Genomic DNA, 22,201 nt, shown 5'->3' on the forward strand with positions numbered 1-22,201 from the left:
CCAGATGTCTCAGTGTTCTTAATGTGACATGACTTTGAAAGTTCTGTTTTAGGAACATCACTTAAGACTGGATTATGTATGGGTATTTCTTACTGTACTGTCTGAGTTCTACTGGTGAACAAAAGCCCTCTTCTGCTGAGTGTGCATAAACAAAACACTCTTCCCCTGATGACCTTAAATGTGAGGAACAACAGGTGCAGGCGCACAGAGCATGAGAACAGTGGTAGTATTTGTGTGGCAAGCGGTGGTCTTGATACATCAGAAGCTCCTAGTGTTTCAGTACTCTGAGCAATGTGCAAAAACAGTTTTGGAGGTTGAGAGACCTGTTTTCCAGGGAGTTTTGCCAGGTACAGAGAACTGTAATAAGGAAAAATCAGACAGGTGCTTGTTAAACTTCATCAGGGGGCAGCAGGTGGGGTGATGGTGTCAGGGTCCCATTGCTTTGAAGCAGCTAGTCAGTGAAGTCATGCAAGTTGTGAGGCAGAAAGGGTATCCTGTGCTCTGAGAAAGCGATCTTTTCAGTGCCCTGCTGAAGGGGAAGCAGCAGGAGGAGGTTAAAGGTGGTGTGCTCAAGACACAGGATGACAAGCACTGCCTTGTGGCAGGAGAGGAAAGGCTGTGGTGTGACATCATATGGAAAGAATCTTCAGTCTTTAGACATGGACCTTTACAGTCAGACTCAGAGCTGATCTGAGCAGTTGGGACCTTTGGCCTAGGTAATCACTAATCATAGTCCATAAGAGGTCAGACATCAGTGTTACAGAGAAGTCATCATTGGAGTCTAACCATTTTCATACCCATGCTGATTTAGGGAGAGGAAGACGGTGGGTGTCCACGTAACAGGTATCTGAGTCCATGGTCTCTTCCCTTCAGCAGAAACATTCTCTCACAAGTTGAGCTGAATCAAGCCTAGAGGACAGTCTAGGGAAGAACAGGCTAAAGATGTCAGCAGCTAGTTCTTGTTTATTCATATCACCTGGTAAGTTCCCTGGGACCTGCAAGTGGCAGCAATAAGCAGGAAGTTGCTGAGTGTGCAAAATCTACCTCACTGGTGTCCAAGTTCAGCAGTGAACCTCTCGCTGAGGTGGGTGACGTGGTGTGAAAAGCTGAGGGGAGGGCTTCAGAGCGCTATCTAACCTTCCTCAAGCCAAGCTTTGTCCGCCTTCTGGCATTCCTTATTTCACTTTCTCGTAACAGGAAAATATGTTGTGGCTGCTGTCCTCTCCTGGGCTTGCCCAAAGAGAAGGACTGAAAGTTTTAGTTCCGTCATACGCTACGGCTTTGTATCTGAGCAGACAGATAAGGCTCTTGCTGGGCCGTGATGCACAGAACCTTTGGCTGCTTCCCTTGGGATGGGACTCTAGACCTTAGAGAGCCAAGGAAGTTGCAGGAGGTAGTCTGCTGGCTTGAGAGGTGGGCAGGTTTGTTTTCAGTACAGCCCAAGATATTTGGGATGCGCTGACACCACCTCTGATTGTTCCTACAGATTTGTGGAGGAGATAAGCCTTACATTGCCCCGGCGGACCTCGAGCGGAAGCACCAGGATTACAGAGAGTCGGCTGTCAGGCAGTTCTGCTCGGTGAAGAAGATGGGAGGGGAGGAGTTCTGTCGGCGCTACCAGGAACAACTCGAGACGGAAATCGACGAGATCTATGCAAACTTTGTGAAGCACAATGATGGCAAAAACATCTTTTACGCTGCTCGTACCCCTGCCACTCTATTTGCAGTCATGTTTGCCATGTATATAACCTCAGGACTGACTGGGTTCCTTGGTATGAACTCCATAGCTACCCTGTGTAATCTCGTGCTGGGGATAGCTCTTATATCCTTTTGTACTTGGGCATACGTTAAGTACTCTGGGGAATTCAGAGAAGTTGGAACAGCCATTGATCAGATCGCTGAAGCTATATGGGAACAGGTTGGTATTCATTTTCGTGAAAAATCTTTCCTTGAGCAAACATATCAAATAGTTTCTGCTCACTGTTGTGAGTAAAAGCTGGTCTAGAGTTAAGGGAGGACACTCGTTCTGCTGCAGGGAAAATCAGGTCAGGAGTACAACCACTCTGCAGTGTTGTCCCACACAAGGAATGTTAAACCAGGAATGTTACTTAAATACATGTGTGTATGTGTTACATAAAGGCTTCACTAGCTTCGCTAGGTGCTTGGATGGTAAGAGTGGAGAGATTTGTTAGAAGTCATACTACTTCTTGGGGCAGAGAATTCTGCTTTCAAAGGTAAGTTTAAAGCGGCAAACTTGTACTATGGATGTGGTGTGTAAAGTATTTCAAGAAATGTGGAAGGTGGAAACACTGCCCTCCCTCACCTCACCTGATAGCGTGACACTGGAGGACTAATTAGGCCTCAAAGAAAACTGGATGATGAGTAACCAGACTAACATGCAGTAGCTGCTACGAGAGAATGTGCAACAAGTTTCTTCCTCTGGGAAGACTTGTGTATTCTGTGACCCTTCAAGTAGTGCAGTTGGTGCTACTGCTGTTACAAGAAATACATGCCAGTCAGGTTAACCCCTGAAAGAAGACTTCAGTGTGAGAGAACCGAAGGCCTCTGTACAAAGATTTTGCCTGAATCCAGGTGACGTAGCTGTCCTAGTACAGCCGGTGTGGAGAGCTCCTGACCAACTCTTCTGAGTAGCTTTTCATTTTTCTCACTAAAATAGGTTCTACAAGGTGTTAAGCAAATAACTAACTGGAGACTTCTATACTGCTACAGCCTTCCACATCTGAAAAGTGACTTTGTTCCAGATGAATTCTAGGCAGTGGTACACTAAACTTGTCTGTGAACGACTGTGTAAGGTTATGAACTGCCATGTAAAGTAACTGGAGAGACAAAGTGGATTTCATAATAAGAAATTGAGCATCAGGTACTAAAATTTGAGTTGCAGCCCTTGGCTAGTGGTTAAAATTGAGGCTCTTCTTTACCACTGTAGCTTCTTGCTTCGCATCTCGGGGTTGAAGAGCACTGCAAGAAAAATGGAAGGTGTCAGCTGGATGTGTAGTGCTCACTGTGATAGCACTACTGCTGTAGGATATCTGGAGCATGTAGGGTTTAATTTGATTTTTGGCCTTCCCTGAGATGAGAGAGAACTTGGTTATGGCTTCTTATGGGCCAGAGGAAGGTGTTCTCCAAAAGAGCTTGCTGGTGGTATTGTTACAGTTACACCACACTGATAATGGGCAAAGCAGCTACAGATTCTGGTCCGAGTCTCTTGCATTGTTGTTCTTGCTATTGATTTTTCTTTCTTTTCCTTCCATGCTTCAGAGGAATCCCAGGAAGGTAAGAAGCTACTGGCGATCTTTTTTCCTGACCTTGACTGCCTTTTTCTGCTGCTTTCTAAGAGCCAGTTTCCCTAACAGCTCAATTCATGTTTTAGGTGTTTTCCAAACTCTTTGAAGTCCTTAGATGCCGAACGATTCGCCGTGCTCTTACATCAGTGCCGCGACAGCGACTCTCATCCAACAATAACAAGAAGAAAAACTAGCCAGTATTTTTAACTTTCTTTCTGTATCTGAAGTGTTCACACTTACACATATAGGACAATAAGCTGGACCGTCTGGGCCGGTCTGCATAAATGCTGTAACCATACCAGACTGATGCTGCATATAGGGTATGGAATTGCACATCCATCTTCTAGGAACTATAAAGTGGTTTGAATTCAGAGAAATACTGCTGTATAGGAGGGATATCACTTGTGTTTATAGCATGTGGCTGATTTAACCTCATTACCGTAGCAGCAAAACTCATTTCTCTTTCAGTTCATGTCAGTTTGTTTCAGACTTCAGCATTCCAAGTTTTTTCATTATTTTGAGTCTCATCTTTTTGTATGCGTTTATATTTTCTTTTCCTTGGTTACCTCATTTTTTTTGTTTCTTTGCACGTTTCTCATTCCACAGGTGTTGAAGCCCATGAGTGATAATTTGGTGGAGGATCATATGAGACAGTCTGTTAAAAACTCTATCAAAGCAGGCCTGACCGAGCAGGTGTCTCACCATGCCAGACTAAAGACAGACTGACAGTTCATCTCCTCTTCAACTCTGCCCTCTCATCTTAGACATGCTTGCTGTACCATGAGAACTCAATAAAAAAAATAAAAAATAAACCAAAGTTTACAATCAACTGTAGAAGTAGTTTAGTGTGACTGGCTTCACAGATTGCTGCCATCACCTGGGGAGAGTAAGTTTGTCAGTGCTCTGCTCCTGAGACAAACTGGTGCCATGGAGACCGCTGGGGTGGGAGGGAGGGGTGCGTGTTTTTAAGTATAGTCCTGGTGAACTGTGCATGTGTGCGTTTTGGGGAGTGTGTGGGGGAGGCATTTTTTCCCCCAGTGTTTGAGTTGATGCAGTTTCCGGCTTACAGTGGGGAGCCTGTCCTCTGCAGGAGGTAATTTCAGGGAAGTAGCAATCAGACCCACCTGAAGGGTGCTGTCACCAGATGTACCTAGCTCTGCCACGTCCCCTTGCCACACCTCTAAGGCAGGAGTTGTTCTGTGTGTCGAGTCGGTGAAGCCATTAGAGCCACTCCGTTGCAGTATGTATCTTGCTTTACTGCCTTTTGTACCAGTGTTACACAAATGCATGTATTGGTTCCTCACGCCGCGGATGGCAGGAGTAGCTGGTGAGGGAGGCGGTGGGTCAGAGCATATGGTGTCTTGCCTTGAACTTGCAGACCTGGTCCCGAGGGAGGTGCATATCAGAACTGAGCTGTCTTTTTCTGCAGTTTAGCCTTCATGTATATAATATTGCCATTAATTCTACTGGGGGAGAAATTCCATCCAAAAACGTTGCCTACAGCTACCAAGCAATGAGTTAGGATTGTCTGTACAGTGTGTTTAGTTTTTATTTTTTAAGAAATCACAGATAGGGCATGTATATGAAATATAAATATATAAATACGATTTTGTATCAAAGTTTTGTAGTTTATGGCAAAACCTGGTTCTGTGGTAGCTAAGTGCAGTCCCTGTAAAGGAATGTTTGTGGCTCATGTAAATGTGTGAATGCATCAACAATTTGAAGTTTTTTGATATATTTGTGATATTTACCTGCCTTGAGCACTGCAATCTCTCACCCCCTTGGGAAAATCAGTGGGAATGTTTGTTGTGAAACTCTTGTCCTCTGTTGCATTTTAAAGTTATTTCCTGTAATTTATTTTCAGTACATGATTAAAATCAGTTGTGTATATATGAAATTAAATTCGTGCTTATTTTTAAAAGATGTTTAAGTATGTATTCTACTACATAAACTATGTCAAATACTTATCCTGACAATTATGTAAACAGATTGTCTATTGTACTTCATAGCTTTCTATTGAAGCTGATGTTTCTCTCATGCTTGTCTCTGAAAGGATGACATTTGTCTAGCTCATATCCCCTCCCTGTTTAGGAAAACTTTCTGCTCTTCTAAAGCACGCTTCTTGACTTGTGGAGTTGTGTCAGCTTCTGCCCTCCGACAATTGTATCGTTCTGAAATCTTGTTACAGGATCTGTTTTCACTCTTGACTAAGCATCAACTAAGGCGTTTTCAGATGTGTGGAGTACAAGGGCAGCTAAAGAGTTAACTGCTGTAGTTTCAGCTGGAAATGACTGTGTGCAATAGCTTGTATTTCATTTTTTTCTTCATTCCGCAGTAGTAAAAATTTCCATCAATGTTTGAGCTTCATCAGGCTCCCCTCTTATCAGGGAGGGAAATCATCTGTTTAGAACTAAAGCAATTGCACTGTGACTTTTGTACCCTAAGGAGCTTCTAGGGAGCGGTGGTTGTTACCTGATTTCCAGAGATTAGGGCTCAGCTCCAGGTGAATGATGCTGAAGATGAGGTAGGAATGTTGCATTTTATGGTATCTTTAAAACTGTACAGATTAAATACCGTTATTTAAACAATCTAATGCTTTGGTGCTGAATCTCTTTTCCTTATTAGTCAAAAGACTGAGGAGGCATGTAGGATGCTTGCCCTGTACCTTCCTGGAGAATGCAAGAAGTTTGTCAGCTGTGAGGCTGCGCTGTGCCCTGCAGTGATGGTGAGAGCAGAACCCTGCCCAGGGGTGACCCTAGTGAGACTGCAAGACTTGACCCAGACTCTACCCTGTCAGCATCAGAGGACTGATGGTGGAAGGGAGTGGGGAAGGGGAGAATTCTGAACCCTGTGCCAGGAAGCTATGAAATGAATGCTTAAGGGCACAGAGAACGGTAGGGACAATTGTCATCCTTCCCCCACTACCCCAGGTTCCCATTCTGAAGGTTTAGGTTAGTCATTTAGTGTTAGGGGGCTTGTCTGCATGCATACGCAGAGCACAGGATTCTCCTGCTGCTGTGGCCGAAGGGATGTGAAACCTATCATAGTGTTACAGTAGGGGCTCACTGCAGAGTGAGGGAGGTTAGTGGTGCGGGGAAGGGGACTTGGGGACTGTGCAGAACATGCTGTGGGATGCACATGGGAGGAACCGCAGGCAAGAAGAAAGAGATCAAGGTGATTTTGGAGAGGAACAAGTGTGGGAAATGGAAGGTCAAGGGCATGAAAGGTGCTGGTTGTATGTCAGCAGGCTGCTGGTGGGTGTGCTCGTCTGTCCTGGGTCTGTGTGTGATTGCTGTGTTCTGACCTGTTCTCTCCTTTAACTGTTTCTAACCTGCTCCCTGGGTGGGGGGACTCAGGAGACACCTGAGTGCCACCTGGTGTGGGACCTTGGGCCATGGGGGCTGTGTGGGGAGAGGGGAGTAAAGGGCAAGCGTGTGCCAGCAGCTGTAGAGCCAGGGTGTGTGTTAGTGTAGAACAGGGGTCTGGGTTAGCCAGGTAAGTGGGAGCCAGCTGGTGAAGCAGCCCCGAGGCCAGGCTGGCTGCACTTACAGGTCTGTTAGGCAACCAGGGACCAGAGCTCCTGCGAGAGGGACTGGAAGGTCCTTGGGGTGCACGGGGGACCAAGAGACATGTCTGTAGTGTGAGTGCTGCCCTCTGCGGGAGGCAGCTGGAGACAGATGAGGCCCTGAACGCTGGTTACTGGAGATACTGGTGCCTTAAAGGCCAGTGCTGGTGAGTGCATGCGTGTTGTGGGAAAGGTGTCAAGATAAAAGATATTTTTGGTTACTTCAGGAAAGGTATGAATGTTAGCGATTATTCTACTGTGGTTAGACTGTGTTCTCCCAGCTGGCATCAAGTTAAACAGGAACTCAACTTTACAAACTTCTGCTGAAGTCCCCAGGTTCCTTGCTGATGGGAAAATATTCATCCAAAATAATTAAAAAACAACTCTGAAAGGTCATAAATGACAGGAACCTTCTATCTTGTAACTCAGTTTTCTTAAAGCAGCTTATGACAAGCTTGCCATAAGCTTTTTCTACGTAAGGCTGATCCCTTGAGAAGCAAGAATGAGTTAAAATCTAAAACGTCTATCAGCTAGCACAGCAAGTGTAAGAGGCTGAACAGGATGCCTGGTATTTTATGAATCTAGATATCCTTGGTGTCCAGTGCTTTTTTGATTGTGCTACCCTATTGTGGCAGTATCTCAAAGCTTCCTGCCTGTGACTGTCTTAGTTTAGAGTAAGTAAGCACAAATTATGGTAAAACTTCCTTTTTTTTATTGAAAAACATGGGCAGGAGTAAAGACATTATTTACACAAGTTCCTGACTGCAGCCCAACTCAGGAATATATGACCAGCAGTATGAGTAAAAGGAGGTGGGTCCAAGACATAATTATGGAGGCTAACAAATGGTTAGATGAGTACCACTCCCTGATGAACGTGGACCTTCAGATAAGATCAGCAACTGAAACGAGAGAATAAGAAAAAGAAAATGTAAGTATGCACTGAGTGGGCTGAAAGCAACAGCCCAGCAGCAAAGTGCACCCAGATTTTCCCAAATTTTTCCCCTGATTCTCTAGGGGGAGAAAAGAGGGTGTAGTTGGGAATGAGGCACGTGGCAAAACGAAGCCTCCATCCCTTCCAGCTGCAGTGCACCAGCTCCCCAGCAGAGAAGGGCGGTAGCAGCCTCCCTGGGGCAGGCCCATGCTCACCGTTCATGGGCATCTCGTCGATCTGGGTGGAGTAGTACTGCTCGATGTCCCGCAGGATGCGGATGTCATCGTTCTTCACGAAGTTTATCGCTACACCTTTTCGCCCGTATCTGCCTGAGCGGCCGATTCTGTGGAGGTGGAAGGAAAGAGAGACTGGAGCCACCTCAGGGAAGAGTAAGCCAGCTGCATTCCTCATGGGAACAAGCTTACCTGTGTATGTAGAGTTCTCTGTTGTTGGGCAAGTCGTAATTAATGATCAGGGACACCTGAGGCACATCCAGGCCTCTAGCCCAAACATCTGTTGAGATGAGGACTCGGCTGCAAAGAGAAGGGGACAATGACTCCTGTTGCACCCCTCTGATGGTGTGTGAGGTGCTGAGTTGTCTTTCCAGCACTGGGCCTCCCCACAGCATGCTGACAGCATCCACAAGGCTGCTGTCCCACGCAGAATTGCCAGCCTTCAGGGGAGAGACAGATAGTGCAGAGCCAGCTTTCATCTATCTTCCTTGATTTATTTTAAATGCAGCAACTCCCAGCCTGTACTAGCTTGCTGAAGAGGCCAATTCGATGCCTACAAATACGAGCGTTCCTCCTTGGAGGGTGACTATCCCCCACCCCTGAGATACCATAAGAAGATGGATGGGAATCAGAGTTCTGATTTTAAGCTAGAGTAGGAACAAGGCCTTGAGAGAAAGGTTTAAAGGAACCAGTCTTAGAAGCCTATGAGACACTTGAAGAAATCCTGACCTGATGTAGCAATGATGTAAACACTGTTCAAGGGATTTACCTTGCACCAGATCTGAACTCTTTCATGATGGATTCTCTCTCCTTCTGTGGCATGTCCCCATGCATGGATGACACTGTGAAGTTGGCTTCTCTCATCTTCTCTGTCAGCCAGTCTACCTGTGGGTACAGCCAAGCAGCCTGGCTTAGCTATTTGCTGATGGCAGCCAACTACGCAAGCTGGGCTTGGAGAATGTCTGAACACACATGCTGGTAAGGAGTGAGAGACACTTTAACAAGCATTACGGAGCTAATGGAAGCTCCATTAAGCATTATGGAAGTAAATAGTCCTTACAGAGCATCAGCTCTATGACAGGCTTCCATGAACTCCCAAAGGAAAGGAATTAAGGATGTTTATTCAAAAAGGGTGGTTTTGTTTTTGGGCTTACAAACAACTACAATAAGTACATTCTTATCCAATGAGTTCTACTAGTCCAAAAAGGCAGCTCCTACCAACTACATCAGTGCTGCCTGTAACCTGTTGTTTACGTTAGGCACATCCTAAAGACACATTTAAGCTCTCTTCTTACTGAACAATTCCCAACAGGGGAAACAACTAGGCCTTTTAGCTGGGTTTGTCCTAGTCATCCTCTCAGAGGAGACCCTCTTTGTGAGAGGAATAAATATTGTTATTCCTCTTTGAGAGAGGAATATATAATGTATCCATCTGGTGGCCACCGTACCTTTCTCTTGGTGTTACAGAAGATGACAGCCTGGGTGATGGTGAGCGTGTCGTAGAGATCGCACAAGGTGTCGAACTTCCATTCCTCCCTCTCCACAGCCACGAAAAACTGCTTGATTCCTTCAAGGGTCAACTCATCACTGTAGGGGAGAAGAAGAGCTGTAACGTGCCATGAGGAAGTGAATACAGACAATAACACAGGTAAAAGGGGTGGCTGTGGTTTAGCAGAGCTCACATCTCTGCCCTGGGTGTAGTGGGTTGCACTGAAGCAGACACTATTCCATGAAGTCCCTGGAGAAGTCTGCTCTAAGAAAGGCCTCAAACATTACCTGTGCAACAGAGACATGAACTTGGGCACCCTCTCTGCTTTAGACAGCTTCCAAGGGAAATGCTTCTGTTCTCATTATTTTTACATTCAAACATCTTAGCAAAAGAGACTGATCAGATAAGAGGGAGGCCCTCCCAGCCAGACTGCCTACTTACTCCTCTTGATTCTTGGCGAGTTCAGTAACATCTGTGGCAATGCCAGATGTAAGCTCCACCTCCAGAATCAGTCAGCTTTAAGCTTTCTAGCCATACTATATTATAGCAAATTAACAGAAGATGCCTCTGGAGGAGCACAGGAATCAGGGAGGCCTGGGAGGTGGATTTCCAGAAGAGACTGCTCTATGTGGAGGGATAGGGGAGTCAGGCTGAACAGCAGCGAACAGAATCGGATGAGGATTAAGTCAGACAAGTCTGCTGCTGCTTGAAAGTGGGACACAAGGACATCTGCAAATACCGAGTCAAACTGCACTGGTGAGAAGGAACACTGGTCTCTCTCACATTCCAAGAAAACTCACCGTTTGACCAAGATGCGAATGGGGTCGGTCATGAATTTGTTGGTCATCTCCAGAATTTCATGAGGCAAAGTGGCACTGATCAGAACCACCTGCGTAGCTGGAGGCAAGTATCTGTACACATCATAGATCTGCTCCTTAAAACCTGCAAAAGCAAATCAGGTAGCACAGGACACTTAGCATGTCTTTCTCCTTAAAATCCTCTTTTTTCACAGTCTGAGCTATGAGAACAGTGACTGAATCAATAACTCAGCCAGCATAACCCATTGTTCACCTCTCCCCAGTTCCCCACACCTGGACATGGCTGCGTTGCGCAGTACAGTACAAAAGGCAGCACTCAAGAATTTTTAACTACTGAAAATGACACAGCACCTGAATTGGACAATTTAGGCACGTTACGTAGTTTGGTGCAGCCTGTAATGTAATTGCCTAGCTTTGGCAAAACCAGTTCTTTTTAAGAAGCAGGTCTAACACCTGGGACACAGTGGAATCTCAGAGTTGAGTAGAAAGAATTGCTTTACCTTTATTCAACATTTCGTCTGCTTCATCTAAAACCAGCATTTTGATGGCTCGAGTCCTTAAACTTCGACGCCGAATCATATCTGTAAGATTTCATTTTGTAAGATGAAAAGGCTCTGACAGCAAGCGAGCCTACACTGCTCTCAGCCCGTCAGTGCATTTTGCTGGAAGGAGGACAGGCACTGCCCCTGCTGCCAACAGGGACTAGTGTTTGGTGAGGGAAAAAAGCACACCCAAGAGACACTGCATGCCCTACAACCATGGGCACATCTCTGCCATTCAGCTAAGGGAGCATGAATTGCGGGGAAGCTCTCAGAACCTCACCTGTGGGAGGCTATTTGGTAACTGCATGCAGGTGAACCAGTCTCCCACAGCAACTGCAGCTGGATGTGAGAAATGCAAAGTGCTACCTGAACTTTGTGTCAACAGAGTGGGCAAATCTGCCTCCTGTTCGAAGGAGCACATTGCTTTGTGTAACTCCTTCATACTGTCATAAAAAAGTACCTGCTCTAAACTGTACTGTTCGAAGCCAACAGTTTGGCAGCCACCAAATTGTTTTTTGCATTTTTATGTCCTTGCACTTACGGAGACTAACTCTGTGTTCTCCCAGTGACAGGTATTCACATAAGAAAGTGTTGCCTGTTCCTCAGAGATGCAGAAGATGTGAACTTGAAGGCTAACACTACCACTGGGCAATCACCATTACCAATAAATATAAAAATCTTTATGTCGTGAAACTAAGAAGTACAGTTGTGTGTACACCTGATTTAAGAAAGAGCTAGGGAGGGCTAGTACACAGAAAATATGGGCCTAATTCTGACATTCAAACAGACCCAGCTCCTCTCTCCTGTAAGACTTTAACCTCTTTCCTAGGATTGCAGTATCTTCCCTGTTAAAAATTACCTGCTAGCACAAAAAAGAAGAGTAAAGAACCATTCAACAATGAAATGCAAAATATAAACAGAAAATCCCGATATTCTCCCCACTGATTTCTCTGATTTCATATATTACTCCAGTAAATTCAGACTTATCTCTTTTGAATCTAAGTGCACAAACTCTGCAGTGTTCCCCTGGCTCAACTCATCTGAACCTGGAGGGATGCAGCCTCGCAGAGCTCCTTACCGAACACCCGGCCTGGAGTGCCAGCTACAACGTGCTGCCCGTAATCCAGCTTTCGAATGTCTTCCCCCACATTGGTGCCTCCAATGCAGGCGTGACACTGGACGTTCATGTAGTCTCCCAGAGCAAGAAGACCCTGTTTTGACACAAAGGATGGATTAACCAACTGAGCTCTCATGGAATTTGTTATATGTGAAGAGCTTTGAAGCTGCATGGCCATTCAGTATTTTTTTCAGAAGATGTAAGCTCAATAAAAATACTATTTTGTTTTAGTTGTTACCCAAACCTCCTCAAGGGCAGGCTTTCAAACACTGAGGACTCAGTCTCTGGGGATCATAACTGCTTTACAAAAATACTGTCCTTAAAAATTCAGGTAGGAAGGTGTAAAACCTTAAACAACACAGCCATGGAACCAAGAACGGATATAATGCAGATGGGAAAAACAGCCCTATAGCGTAATTTCTTATTCCTTTCAGGAAAACATGTAAATGCTTCCAGAAAGAAAAAGCAGAAGCTGCACTCCTAGCTCTGCTGGGAAACACCTGCGAATTGGCAGCAGGCCTTGCAAGTGCTTTACGGTTGGTGATTGAGGTGCTCCTACCTTCTGAATCTGTACCGCCAGCTCCCGAGTTGGTGCTAAGATCAGGGCCTGGGTCTCACGAACCTGACAAGAACAGGCAATGGTGGCAGTTAGTCACGTGGCAGACAGCATCCAAGCGTAACAGGCAACAGATCTCACAGCACTCTGAAACATCACACTTCAAGGATTCATCAAAAAATTTTGTGCTAAAACCTAGTGTTTGCATGGGTCAGTGCACCTAGAGAGCTGCTCCCACACAGAGCACTCACACAGTAGCAGCCTCTTACATTAAGTTGCTTTTGACAAATCCGTTTTTGGGTGGTTCTTCATTTGACAGCTCATTTTTCTACCTAATTTCTGAAATTACTTATAGAAGCGTGTACTCATCTTACAGGAGACTAGAAAGAAACTTAAGCGACCAAAATTTCCTATTTCCAGTTCAGATAAAAACCTTGCACTGCACAAAAATAATGTTTTGAAGTGTTGGATTTGAAAACTACTGTGAGCACTTCACAGAAACAAAGCAAAAAGCTGATCTTTTCATTCACAACACGCAATGTTTATTTTTACAACCCCAGGCAGTGACAGGTGAATGGCAATCTAGGCTTTACTTAAAGGAGTAACAGCCCACAGAAAATCATTTTACTCATTATCTACACACTCGAGAGGATATTTCAAAAACAATTAGATCAACATGGTACCACTGAGTAGAACACAAGCAAACATGTCAGTCACAAGTCTGCATTTGATTTTGTGCAATGTATGCAGCTGTTCAGATGGGTCGACAATGCTGTTAGGACTGCTGAGGGCAAATCTGCCTGCTCAGAGATTAACTTAGCCCTCTAACAACAAAAATAAAACTGTATGAATGAGGTCAGCTATTAAAACCAACTTTGTAAGATTTTTTTTTCTGAATGTATTTCGTCAAGGTGGGTTTAACAGCTAAACTAATGAAATTTTCAGTCAGAATTTTGCCTCAATTTCACTGCCCACAACTAAGAGTTCAATGGAAAGCTTCATTCGTTCACTCTTAACAATCAGAGGCTTTTACGATGATGAATCTATTGATTAAAAAACAACAAACAACCTTTCAGCACGTGAAGTTACCTGTATATCCAAGCACTGCAGAACGGAGATGGAGAACGTTGCTGTTTTTCCTGTTCCGGACTGTGACCTGAGGAACAGATGTTTGGTGAATGTTCTCCATTTCTGGATAAACAACACAGGCAATTTCAACACGTTCCACCTCTCTGCCCAAAGGAACTGCCATTCATTTGTTGAAAACAAGTGAACATTGCCACAAAGTTTTGTTATGATCACAGCGTGGTTTGCAGACAGACAGCTTTTAAAGACTGTAGCATCAGGGACAAAGCACTGTCTATTCTAGGCTCCCTGGCTCTGGCATGGTTACTCTTTATCAGATCAGTACTTCAGCTTTCTGCCATCTGTCTCGGAAGATCTTTAATTTCTTTAAAGGAAATGTTAGATCACAAAATCCAGCAGTGGCTTAAGTTGGATGGGACCTTAGAGATCACCTGGTTCCATCCCCTGCCATGGGCAGGGACAGCTCCCACCAGGCCAGGCTGCCCAAAGCCCCATCCAGCCTGGCCCTGAGCACCTGCAGGGATGGGGCATCCACAGCTTCTCTGGCAAGGCGTTGCTGTGCCTCACCACCCTCACGGTGAAGAATTTCTTCCTAACATCCAATCTAAGCCTATCCTCTTTCAGTTTAAAGCCACTACCCCTTGTCCTATCACTTCACTCCCTGCCAAAGCATCCCTCCCAGCTTTCCCACAGACCCCTTTAGGTACTGGAAGGCCGCTATAAGGCCTCCCTGGGACCAGCTAAGCCAATACAACCCAGAAAGCCGCCAGTTCCCACTAGTGACCCAGCAACACCCTTCCCAATGGCAACCACATCCGTTTTTATGCCACCAGAGACAACACACCAGCCTTCCCCCTGCCTATTCACCCCCTTGGCAGGCCTTGCAGACAACGAGCGGCCACCTACTGTGCGATCACGTCCCGGCCCTTGATGATCTGCTTGATGGCTCTCTGCTGGATGGCCGACGGCTTCTCAAACCCTGTGGGAACAGCCGTTAGGGGCACCAAAACACACACCAACACCCCCATGGCCCCCAGCTCCCTTCCCTTCCCCTCCTCCCCTCCCCTTCGCTTCCCTTCCTCTCCCCTCCCCATTTTCCCTTCCCCTTCCCCTTCCCCTCCCCTTTTTCCCTTTCCTTCCCTTTTTTCCCTTTCCTTCCTCTTCTCCCCCTCCTTTTCTCCCCCTCCCCTCCCTATTTCCCCTCCCCCCCCCCTCACCGTAGGCGTAGATGCCCCGCAGCAGGTCCTCCCGCAGCCCCATGGTGTCGAAGGTGGGCGTCACGTCCACCTCCTCGCTGGTCTCGAACTCCACCTTGGTCATGTCCTCCTCCTTCATCAGCCGCTTCCTGGCCGAGCCGCTGCCGCCGCCCGAGCCCGCCGAGCCCGACATGGCCGCGGCCTCCCCCGCTGCCTCCTCACACGAGAGACCAGGCCGCGGCGCGCACTGCGCATGCGCACGGGCGGTGTTGAGAGAGCCAGAGGGGGGAACGCGCATGCGCGGTTGAGGGAAGGGAGGGCGGGCGGTGGTGCCCGTGAGGGGGGGGTGCTGTTCCTCGCCCTCCGCTCCCGTCGGACATTTTCTGTTCTTCCCGCACCTTTTTTTTTGGTCCTTTTTGGCACCGATCCGTCTGGTGAGCGGTGGGAGGGTGAGAGGGAGCGGGGTGAAGCTGTGTCAGGGGAGGTTTGGAAATCGTGGTGTGTTTGTGGTGTAAAAAATGATAATGAGGGGGGTGCTGGTGCTTAAAGGGGCTGCTTCGCCTCCTGCGCCTGCTGAGTTTCTCTTCTCCCAGCCTCGTTTTTTTAGGAATTTGGAGGCTTCAGGGCAGCGCAGGTGGCCCAGCCCCTTGGCATGCCAGCATCGAGGCTGTTGGTGCTCCTTGGGATGCAGGAAGCAGGGAGGTTTCCTCCATCAGGGATCCCCCCGGCTGCCCTCACCTGCAGCCCCCCCGAGCTGCTTCCCCCTAACCCTGCATCTGTAAGTCGTGGCCAGCTCCTTACACAGGGCTTCATTTCTACATCACATCCATACAACGTCTTGCAGACACAAATCCAGCCATCGCACCTAGAAGGGTTCCTCTGATTCCCCCCAAAATACACTCCTAAAGAACAGGTCCTGCTGAGAGCAGTTCAGGCAGAGATGTTTCATTTCACAATTGAGTGATTTAATAGATGTTAGTTGAGGGTGGTGACCTGGGGAGTTTTCTACATGTTGGTCATTTTTTGGGGATGGTCTGGACTTCACCCGCTGCGTGGTGACTGAATGGCTCCCTTGGGAGCTGCTTGGGTAGGAGCACGCCCTGTACAGGTGGAATGGGACAATAAAGCTGAACAACAGAGCTCTTAACGCTGGTCTTACAGGGGGGAGAGGGATGCATATCCTCGCAGAAGGAAAAAGTCACCCCAATTCTAACACTGGCTTCAGAAGCTCTGACATCTCTGTGCTGCTTGTGACTGAAGTTGTCACCCTTTTAGCACATGGAGTGAATTTCGTCCATATTTTCCTTGTTTGGTGTAATGTATTTTTTCTTCTTGATGCTTTTAATCCCAAGGATTGACTGTGCAGTTGCAAATGCTTTTGAAGTAGCTGCTTTAATGCACTAAGGTGGAAGAGGAAAGGCCATCTCCAAACCTGGAATGAAATTGGTGCTCTTGGAGATGTCACCAGCCCTGTTTTGGCTTTCTGGCAATTGGATCCTGTTCTTTGAGTCAATGTGGCTGAATCTCACCTTTGAGTCAGGGAGGGCCAAGCTGACCTCAGCCCGATTTTAACTTCTAGGCCAAACAAAATGTTGTCTGGCTGTCCCTGTCTGACAGTTTTCAAAAGACCATAGCATGCTGTATAACTTTTGTTGGCCTTTCTGTGGATACTGCATTTTCAGGGGTGTGTAGGGAGACCCAAGTATGTGGTCTGTTGCTTCCAACTTGCTCCTTGTCATTGCCTGAGAGGTGGCTCATGACATATCCCTCCTGACAGTTTGCTGTTTTTGGAACTTTCCCCAACATTGATGGGATCCCTGGAGCTTCATTATTAAAAGCTGTTGGTGTTTCTCTGCCTGTTCTGTCCCGCTGACTTCCCTCTGTTGCTTTTTTACCTGACATCACAGGAGAGTGAGCATCCTTCCTGCCAAGCTGTGTGAGCCCACATCTCTCCAGCGTCAGCAACAGCACTAGATTCACCAAAACTGAATTTGTCGTTGCTGTCTGAGCCCTGGAAGAACTTAAAGGAGATCCTCAAGGTCCCTGGTGCAGGCTTTTCTGGTGGTGGTGAGTGAAGTGAGCAACCAGGACTTCCAGCAAACAGATCTGGGTGGAAGAAGCACTTGCAGGCAGGTTTGTGATCAGGGGCTGGCTTTGGCCACTCCAGGGCTGGGGAAAATCTGGGACGGATTATGATCAAAGCCCGTTTGTGATACGGGGAGTGTCTCTAAGATTGGAGGGCGGTCAGCTGGTGTAACAGTAGAAGTGTTGGAAGAGGGGGGAGAGCAACTCCAGTCTGTGTTTTTCTTCCAGAGGCCAAGCAGCAGCCCAGAGGAGCAGGGGAGCCTGGCAGAGGTGCCCGCAGCCTTGGGCAGCGCGCTCATGGTCCCCAGGAGTGGGCTTCAGCATGTGGCCGTCACCTCCTACGCGAACAAACTCCAGTGTCTCAGGTAAGGAAGGCTGCTGTGAGGGCCCCTGTGTGAGGTGCATGGGTGTCTCTGAATGCCTCGCTCGCTGTGCCTGCAGGATCCAGGTGAAGCAGATCTGCAGGGAGAGGGACAAGGCAAGGCTGGACCTGGAGAAAGCGGAGAGACGCTGCCTGCAGCTTGGCAGGGAGTTGGACGAGCAGTACATCGCCCTCGAGCACAGCCAGGGCAAGCTCAAGTAGGAGGGGCTCTTTTGTTTGGGCAGGGAAAATGGCTTTCCTGTGGGTGCCCACAGTCTCTTCCTCCTGTCCCAGTTTTCCTTTCTGAATACCTCACTTGCTTGGCTGTTGTATCAATGGCAGAGAAGTCCCTGAAGACCTCTTATGCTATGTGCACATCATTTATGGTTCCAACATCCCTCCCCAAACAAGTTCTTGTCTTCTGCTTTTTGTGGGGCAAGCGGGGATGCCTGGACCTCAGGGTAATCTGTGAATGTGCTTCAGTCACGTTGCTTGTCTGTTCCAGGGATGTTCAAGCTGAGATGCAGGCAAAGGAGCTGCTTTTGCAGCAAGCACTCAACCATCAAGCAAAGCTGGAGGCTGATACACAGCTCCTCCAGGGCAAAGAGGCCAGCCTGCATGGAAGACTAAACCTCATGATGAGGGTGAGTAAAACTGCCCTGGATGAAATGTCCTCACTCTAGAGGAGGAGGCAAAGTGGAGCTGGTGATTAAGACAGATAGTTTGTCGTGCTTTTGGTGGGAACAGCAGGAGTTTTATGGAGAAAATATAATTAGCCACATACGTCATGAATTAAATGAATGAATTAAATGAATGAATTAAAATACAGAGCTCGTTCCCTTGCTGTAACATTATTGAGGCCTCGTGTTTTCTGTGGGGAATGATTTGGCCCTTAGTAGCACCTGAACAGCTAATGGCTGAGGCTAAAATTGTGCCAGGGACTGTGACAGGAACACAGACAAACGTGTCCTGTGCTTGGGATGTTCCCAGTGCAGGTCAACGTACTCATGCAGAAAGAGCTCAGGACTAGACACTTGTTGGCTGTGAGGGAAGCCATAGTTTGGGAAGCAAAGACAAGAGACAAGCCTACAGGGCTGCCTAGCTATTATTCTGCAAAACCTACTCCTGCATCTGTCCTTTGGAGGGACAAGCCAAACCCCAGCCCACGTGGTGTGTATCAGCACCGTGCCATCCAAAGCAGGGTCTCCCGCGAGCTGTGCTGCGTTCAGCCTGCTGATGTGCCAGTGTTTTACAGCTCCCTGTTGCAGGCCCATGACTGATGAACCCATCCTGTGATGTGAGCACCCACAACATCAAGAGAATCTTCTCCCTTTTGTCTGCAGGAGAACACACAGCTGCAAAACAAGGTCAGGGAGATGACTGAGAAACTGCTGGCCTCTGAGAAGCTGGTGCTGGAGCTGCAGAAAGAGCTCAACCTCGTTGTGCAGAACAAGGTAGCCTTTCTTTCTCTACTGTGGTTAAGTAGGATTTTTTTAGGAACTTGTCTAAAGATTGACCCTTTTCTGTGAAATTTTGTATATTACAGCTCAGTTGTGGGTTCGCCTCCCCCCCAAATTCATTTTGCAAATTAATGACAGCCTGGAAAGAAAAATGACTTTTGATTTAGGCCTTATAAAGTCTGAAAGAAAAAGAAGGAAGAAAGTTTGCAAGTGTATTAAATTAGACAAATTCAAAAATTTTCAAGTGAGACCTTCAGAGTTTGGTTTCAAGAAAAGAAAAGCTTTCTTTTTCACGAGTACTGAAGTAGAGGGTTAGTTGTTAGTTAGAATTGGCAGTAAAGGGTTCCACTGCAGCGAGGAACCTGGTGAAAGGGATCTGGGGAAAAAAATGAGTCTGTGTTCTCAGTTTGGAAAGGTCAGCCTGCCTGTAGTTTGGTGTCTCTGACAGGAAGAAAGATGCTTTTCCCCCTCCTTCTGCATTTGACCCATCCTACAGGTGTCAGGAGGAACCCTTCTCCTGAATCTAAGGGCTTAGCACCAAAACAGCAATGATTTTTGTAGAGCTTTTGGCTCTCCATTTGTAGAGATGCTGGTTTCCTTGATGAAAAGTGTTTCCTTGTGCAGCTGGAGCAGGTGGAGCCCCACAGCCCGGAGCTCCTGACCCCGAGCGAGCGCTTTGCGGAGATCGTGCTGGAATACGAGCGGCAGTGCCAGGTACGGGCGGGCAGCTCTCCAGCAGAGCTGCTGTGGCAGCACAGCTGTCATCTGCATGTCTGTGGGGCTCTTTAGGAGTGGGGCAGAGGAGCGGGGGGCAGCTGTGATCAGAGTGTGGAGGCAGGGGGTCCCTCTCGCCTTGCTCAGCACCTTTTGGCAGGGTGCACGACACAGCCGTGCCCCTGGTAAAGCAGGCTGATGCCTTGTCCCACAGCTTGTGATCCTCTGTGGATTGGTTCCTCTGCTGGGGTACTGGGAAAGGGGAGGGGATGGGCTGTAAATTCCCACTTTTCTGTAGCCACGGGCTGTGTTGTCTGGGGACTGTGTCACTCCAAACCACTCCGTTGCAAGGTATTTCCCCTTAAATACAAACAGGAGGCTGTGTTCCTCTGGAAGGGATCCTGTCAGCTAAATCCTTTCTTGTTCTTCCCCTTCCTCTTTCTGGTCCCCATTTCACAATGCCTCCAAAACTCCTTGCTGCTGGACTCTGCTAGAGAGTCAAGGTGAGCCTGTCCAGCTACCTGGTGTGTGTGTGCTTCTGGTGTTGGTGCTGTGCTCGCTGCACCTCCTGCATGGCGCTGTGCCCAGAGCTTTGGGCTCTCTGGGATGTGAGCACAGCCTCCGTTGCCCTTCTGTAATTGTTAATGGTTCTCATATTCTGCATGTTGTGAGTTGCTGGGTGCTCTCTGTGTTGGCTCCTGAGCGTGCAGAGTCCAGCACTTCCTGCACTGTCCTTGCTTCCAACTTCTGTGTGTGGCTGGGGACCGCCACCAAGCAGAGACGGTGGCTTATTGAGTCACTGCAGCAGGGGCTGAGATCTCTGCATTTGCAGCAAAGCCCTTTGGATTGAGCAGACAGCCCCTCCTGAAGCTGTGGTTAAAGGCAGACGTGCTGGAGCACTATCCAACGCAGCAGTGCTCCAGGTGGCACCAGAGGGTTGGAGATGTTGGAGATGCTTGGTGCTAGAAGTGTTCCTGCAGCTGAGCTGCCCCAGGGTGGTTCATGCAGGTGCTGCTGGATGGAGATGAAGCCTTTGGGTTTCATTTGTCCACGTGAAAGCACCCGTTTGGGTTTCTCCTTTCCCTTTGCTTGATGCTGGCAGCCTTCCTCCTCCTCCTCTGTCTGCTCTTTTGTTTAGAATGGAGGTTAAGCAAACTGCCTCTGCTTTTCTCTAGGTCTGCTTGGTTATATTTTTAAATTGGGATCAGTGGAAGCCCTTTAGTCTCTTGCAGCCCATCAGTTTTCTGGATGGGGCAGCATGTGGGACATAATTTGATGCCCACTCGAAGTAGGTAGTGCAGAGGGAGGCAGGATCCCTCGTATGCTGTTACTTCAAGCAGGTGCCCAGCTCCGGGTATCCACGTGGACGTGGCTCACTGCACAGCGTGGTGTTCAGCTCTGGGACTTGCTGTGGGGCAATGTTGGCACTGAGACCAGACAGAGGCCAGCTCAGGAATGGGAGAGCTCTCTGCCCTCAGCAGGTGGTGGGACCTGCCCTATGCCGTGCTTCCCATGAGATCAGCACCCTCTCACCTGCTGCCACCAGGAAACATTGCCTTGTGGGCCCTGTGTTGACTTTCATTTCTTTTCTGGCCTTCCAAATTTGTCATCTCTCTGTTTGGAGAGGAAGAAAATCCTGCTGCCTCATTCTCTGCCCATGGTGACGAGGGAGGGGCTCTGCCCTTCATGCTTTGAGAGATCCTTAGTGCTCCCAGCTGCTGAGAGACCCAGTGCTCCCAACTCATGGCCCTGGAGAGCTTCACAGCTGTACTATAACCAGTCTCTGCCTCAGGTGCTGTGGGACCAGAACGGCGTGCTGCGGAGGGAGCTGGAAGCGCTGCGTCTTCAGCTGCAGCAGGAGAGCAGGGCCGAGCGAGGGCTGCCGGCTGCAGGTGAAGCACAGGAGGGTTTGCTGCAGCTCTGTCTTGACAAGAGCAAGGTTTCCCGGTGGTGGGACTTTCACAGGAGTGTGGTGTGTAGTAGATATGTGGTATATGTGATATAGTGAAGGAGAAATGGACTGGGGGTTGGGAGGTTCAGGTTGAGCATTAGGAAAAAAGTTTTTGTGCAGAGGGGTGATGTAGCCATCGTGGGACTGGGACTGCTTGCCACGTAGAAGGGAGATAGAAGGGAGATCTTTTGGGATTTGACTGGATGAAGCTGTAGCCATCCTGACCTAGCTTTGGTGATAGTCCTTCTCTGAGCAGGAGGTTGGACTAGAGAGCCAGAGGTCCAGACTCCAGCACGTCCTGGGGTCTGTGCCCATCCTGAGCATCAAGCACACGGGCAGTGGATCCAGCCCTGTCTGCAAACCTATCCTCATAGAGCTTCTCTCTCTATGTGCCTCTCTCCCAATGCTCTGGCTCCCAATTCTGCGTGCACAGAGACATCACTTACAACGGAGCAACTCCGAGAACAGCTTCAGGACCTGAAAGTGCAGCTGGAAACCAAGGTGAGAGCTGTGGGAGCAGATGTCTGACTTCTCAGCACGACTGCTTGGTGAATGGAAGGGGGGGCACATGTCTTGCCCTGCCCATTTCAGCTGGTAGGAAGATGTCGAGCCCTCGCTGGCTGGCAAAGGCTCTGTGGATGTCTCCTGTCACCTTGCATCGAGCTGGGAGCTGTGGCAGCAGCAGCTCCTCACTGCCACCTCTTGGGCAAGGAATTGCTGTGCAGGGTGGAGGAAGGATGGAGGAGATGCAAATAGTGATGCCCCCGCCTCTCCCTTCTCTCCAGGGTCCCA

General features: G+C 48.0%; 2 protein-coding genes across 5 annotated transcripts in view; one reads left to right on the forward strand and one right to left on the reverse strand.

Annotated features, from left to right (window-relative positions):
* Positions 1 to 5,887, forward strand: part of ATL2 (atlastin GTPase 2) — a 41,418-nt gene extending 35,531 nt beyond the window's left edge. For 3 of the 4 annotated variants that reach the window (XM_084283842.1, XM_084283841.1, XM_084283840.1), the window contains exons 12-13: positions 1,487 to 1,918; positions 3,912 to 5,887. In XM_084283842.1, coding sequence (XP_084139968.1) covers positions 1,487 to 1,918; positions 3,912 to 4,031 — 552 coding nt within the window. In that variant the 3' untranslated portion in view covers positions 4,032 to 5,887. The other variant, XM_084283843.1, reaches the window with a different exon arrangement.
* A 1,678-nt stretch (positions 5,888 to 7,565) lies between these two features.
* Positions 7,566 to 15,072, reverse strand: EIF4A3 (eukaryotic translation initiation factor 4A3). The gene is made up of 12 exons (XM_084283595.1): positions 14,860 to 15,072; positions 14,549 to 14,621; positions 13,646 to 13,712; positions 12,560 to 12,622; positions 11,962 to 12,094; positions 10,842 to 10,922; positions 10,324 to 10,465; positions 9,483 to 9,621; positions 8,804 to 8,919; positions 8,227 to 8,334; positions 8,017 to 8,144; positions 7,566 to 7,769 (listed from the first exon to the last, which is right to left on the reverse strand). The coding sequence occupies exons 1-12, from the start codon at positions 15,029 to 15,031 to the stop codon at positions 7,753 to 7,755; spliced, it is 1,239 nt and encodes a 412-aa protein (XP_084139721.1). The 5' UTR covers positions 15,032 to 15,072; the 3' UTR covers positions 7,566 to 7,752.
* Between the last annotated feature and the right edge of the window lie 7,129 nt (positions 15,073 to 22,201).

The sequence above is a fragment of the Netta rufina genome (genome assembly GCF_964035555.1).
Source record: "Netta rufina genome assembly, chromosome: 3".
Taxonomy (NCBI): domain Eukaryota; kingdom Metazoa; phylum Chordata; class Aves; order Anseriformes; family Anatidae; genus Netta; species Netta rufina.

Bases quoted from the DNA above. Each gene is read 5' to 3' on its own strand.
- EIF4A3 (XM_084283595.1), bottom strand. From the start codon at position 15,031: ATGTCGGGCTCGGCGGGCTCGGGCGGCGGCAGCGGCTCGGCCAGGAAG. The intron at 12,623-13,645 runs GTAACTTCACGT...TGTTCTTGTCAG, and splicing joins TGCAGTGCTTGGATATACAG to GTTCGTGAGACCCAGGCCCT. The intron at 10,923-11,961 runs GTAAGGAGCTCT...GAAATCTTACAG, and splicing joins CACTCCAGGCCGGGTGTTCG to ATATGATTCGGCGTCGAAGT.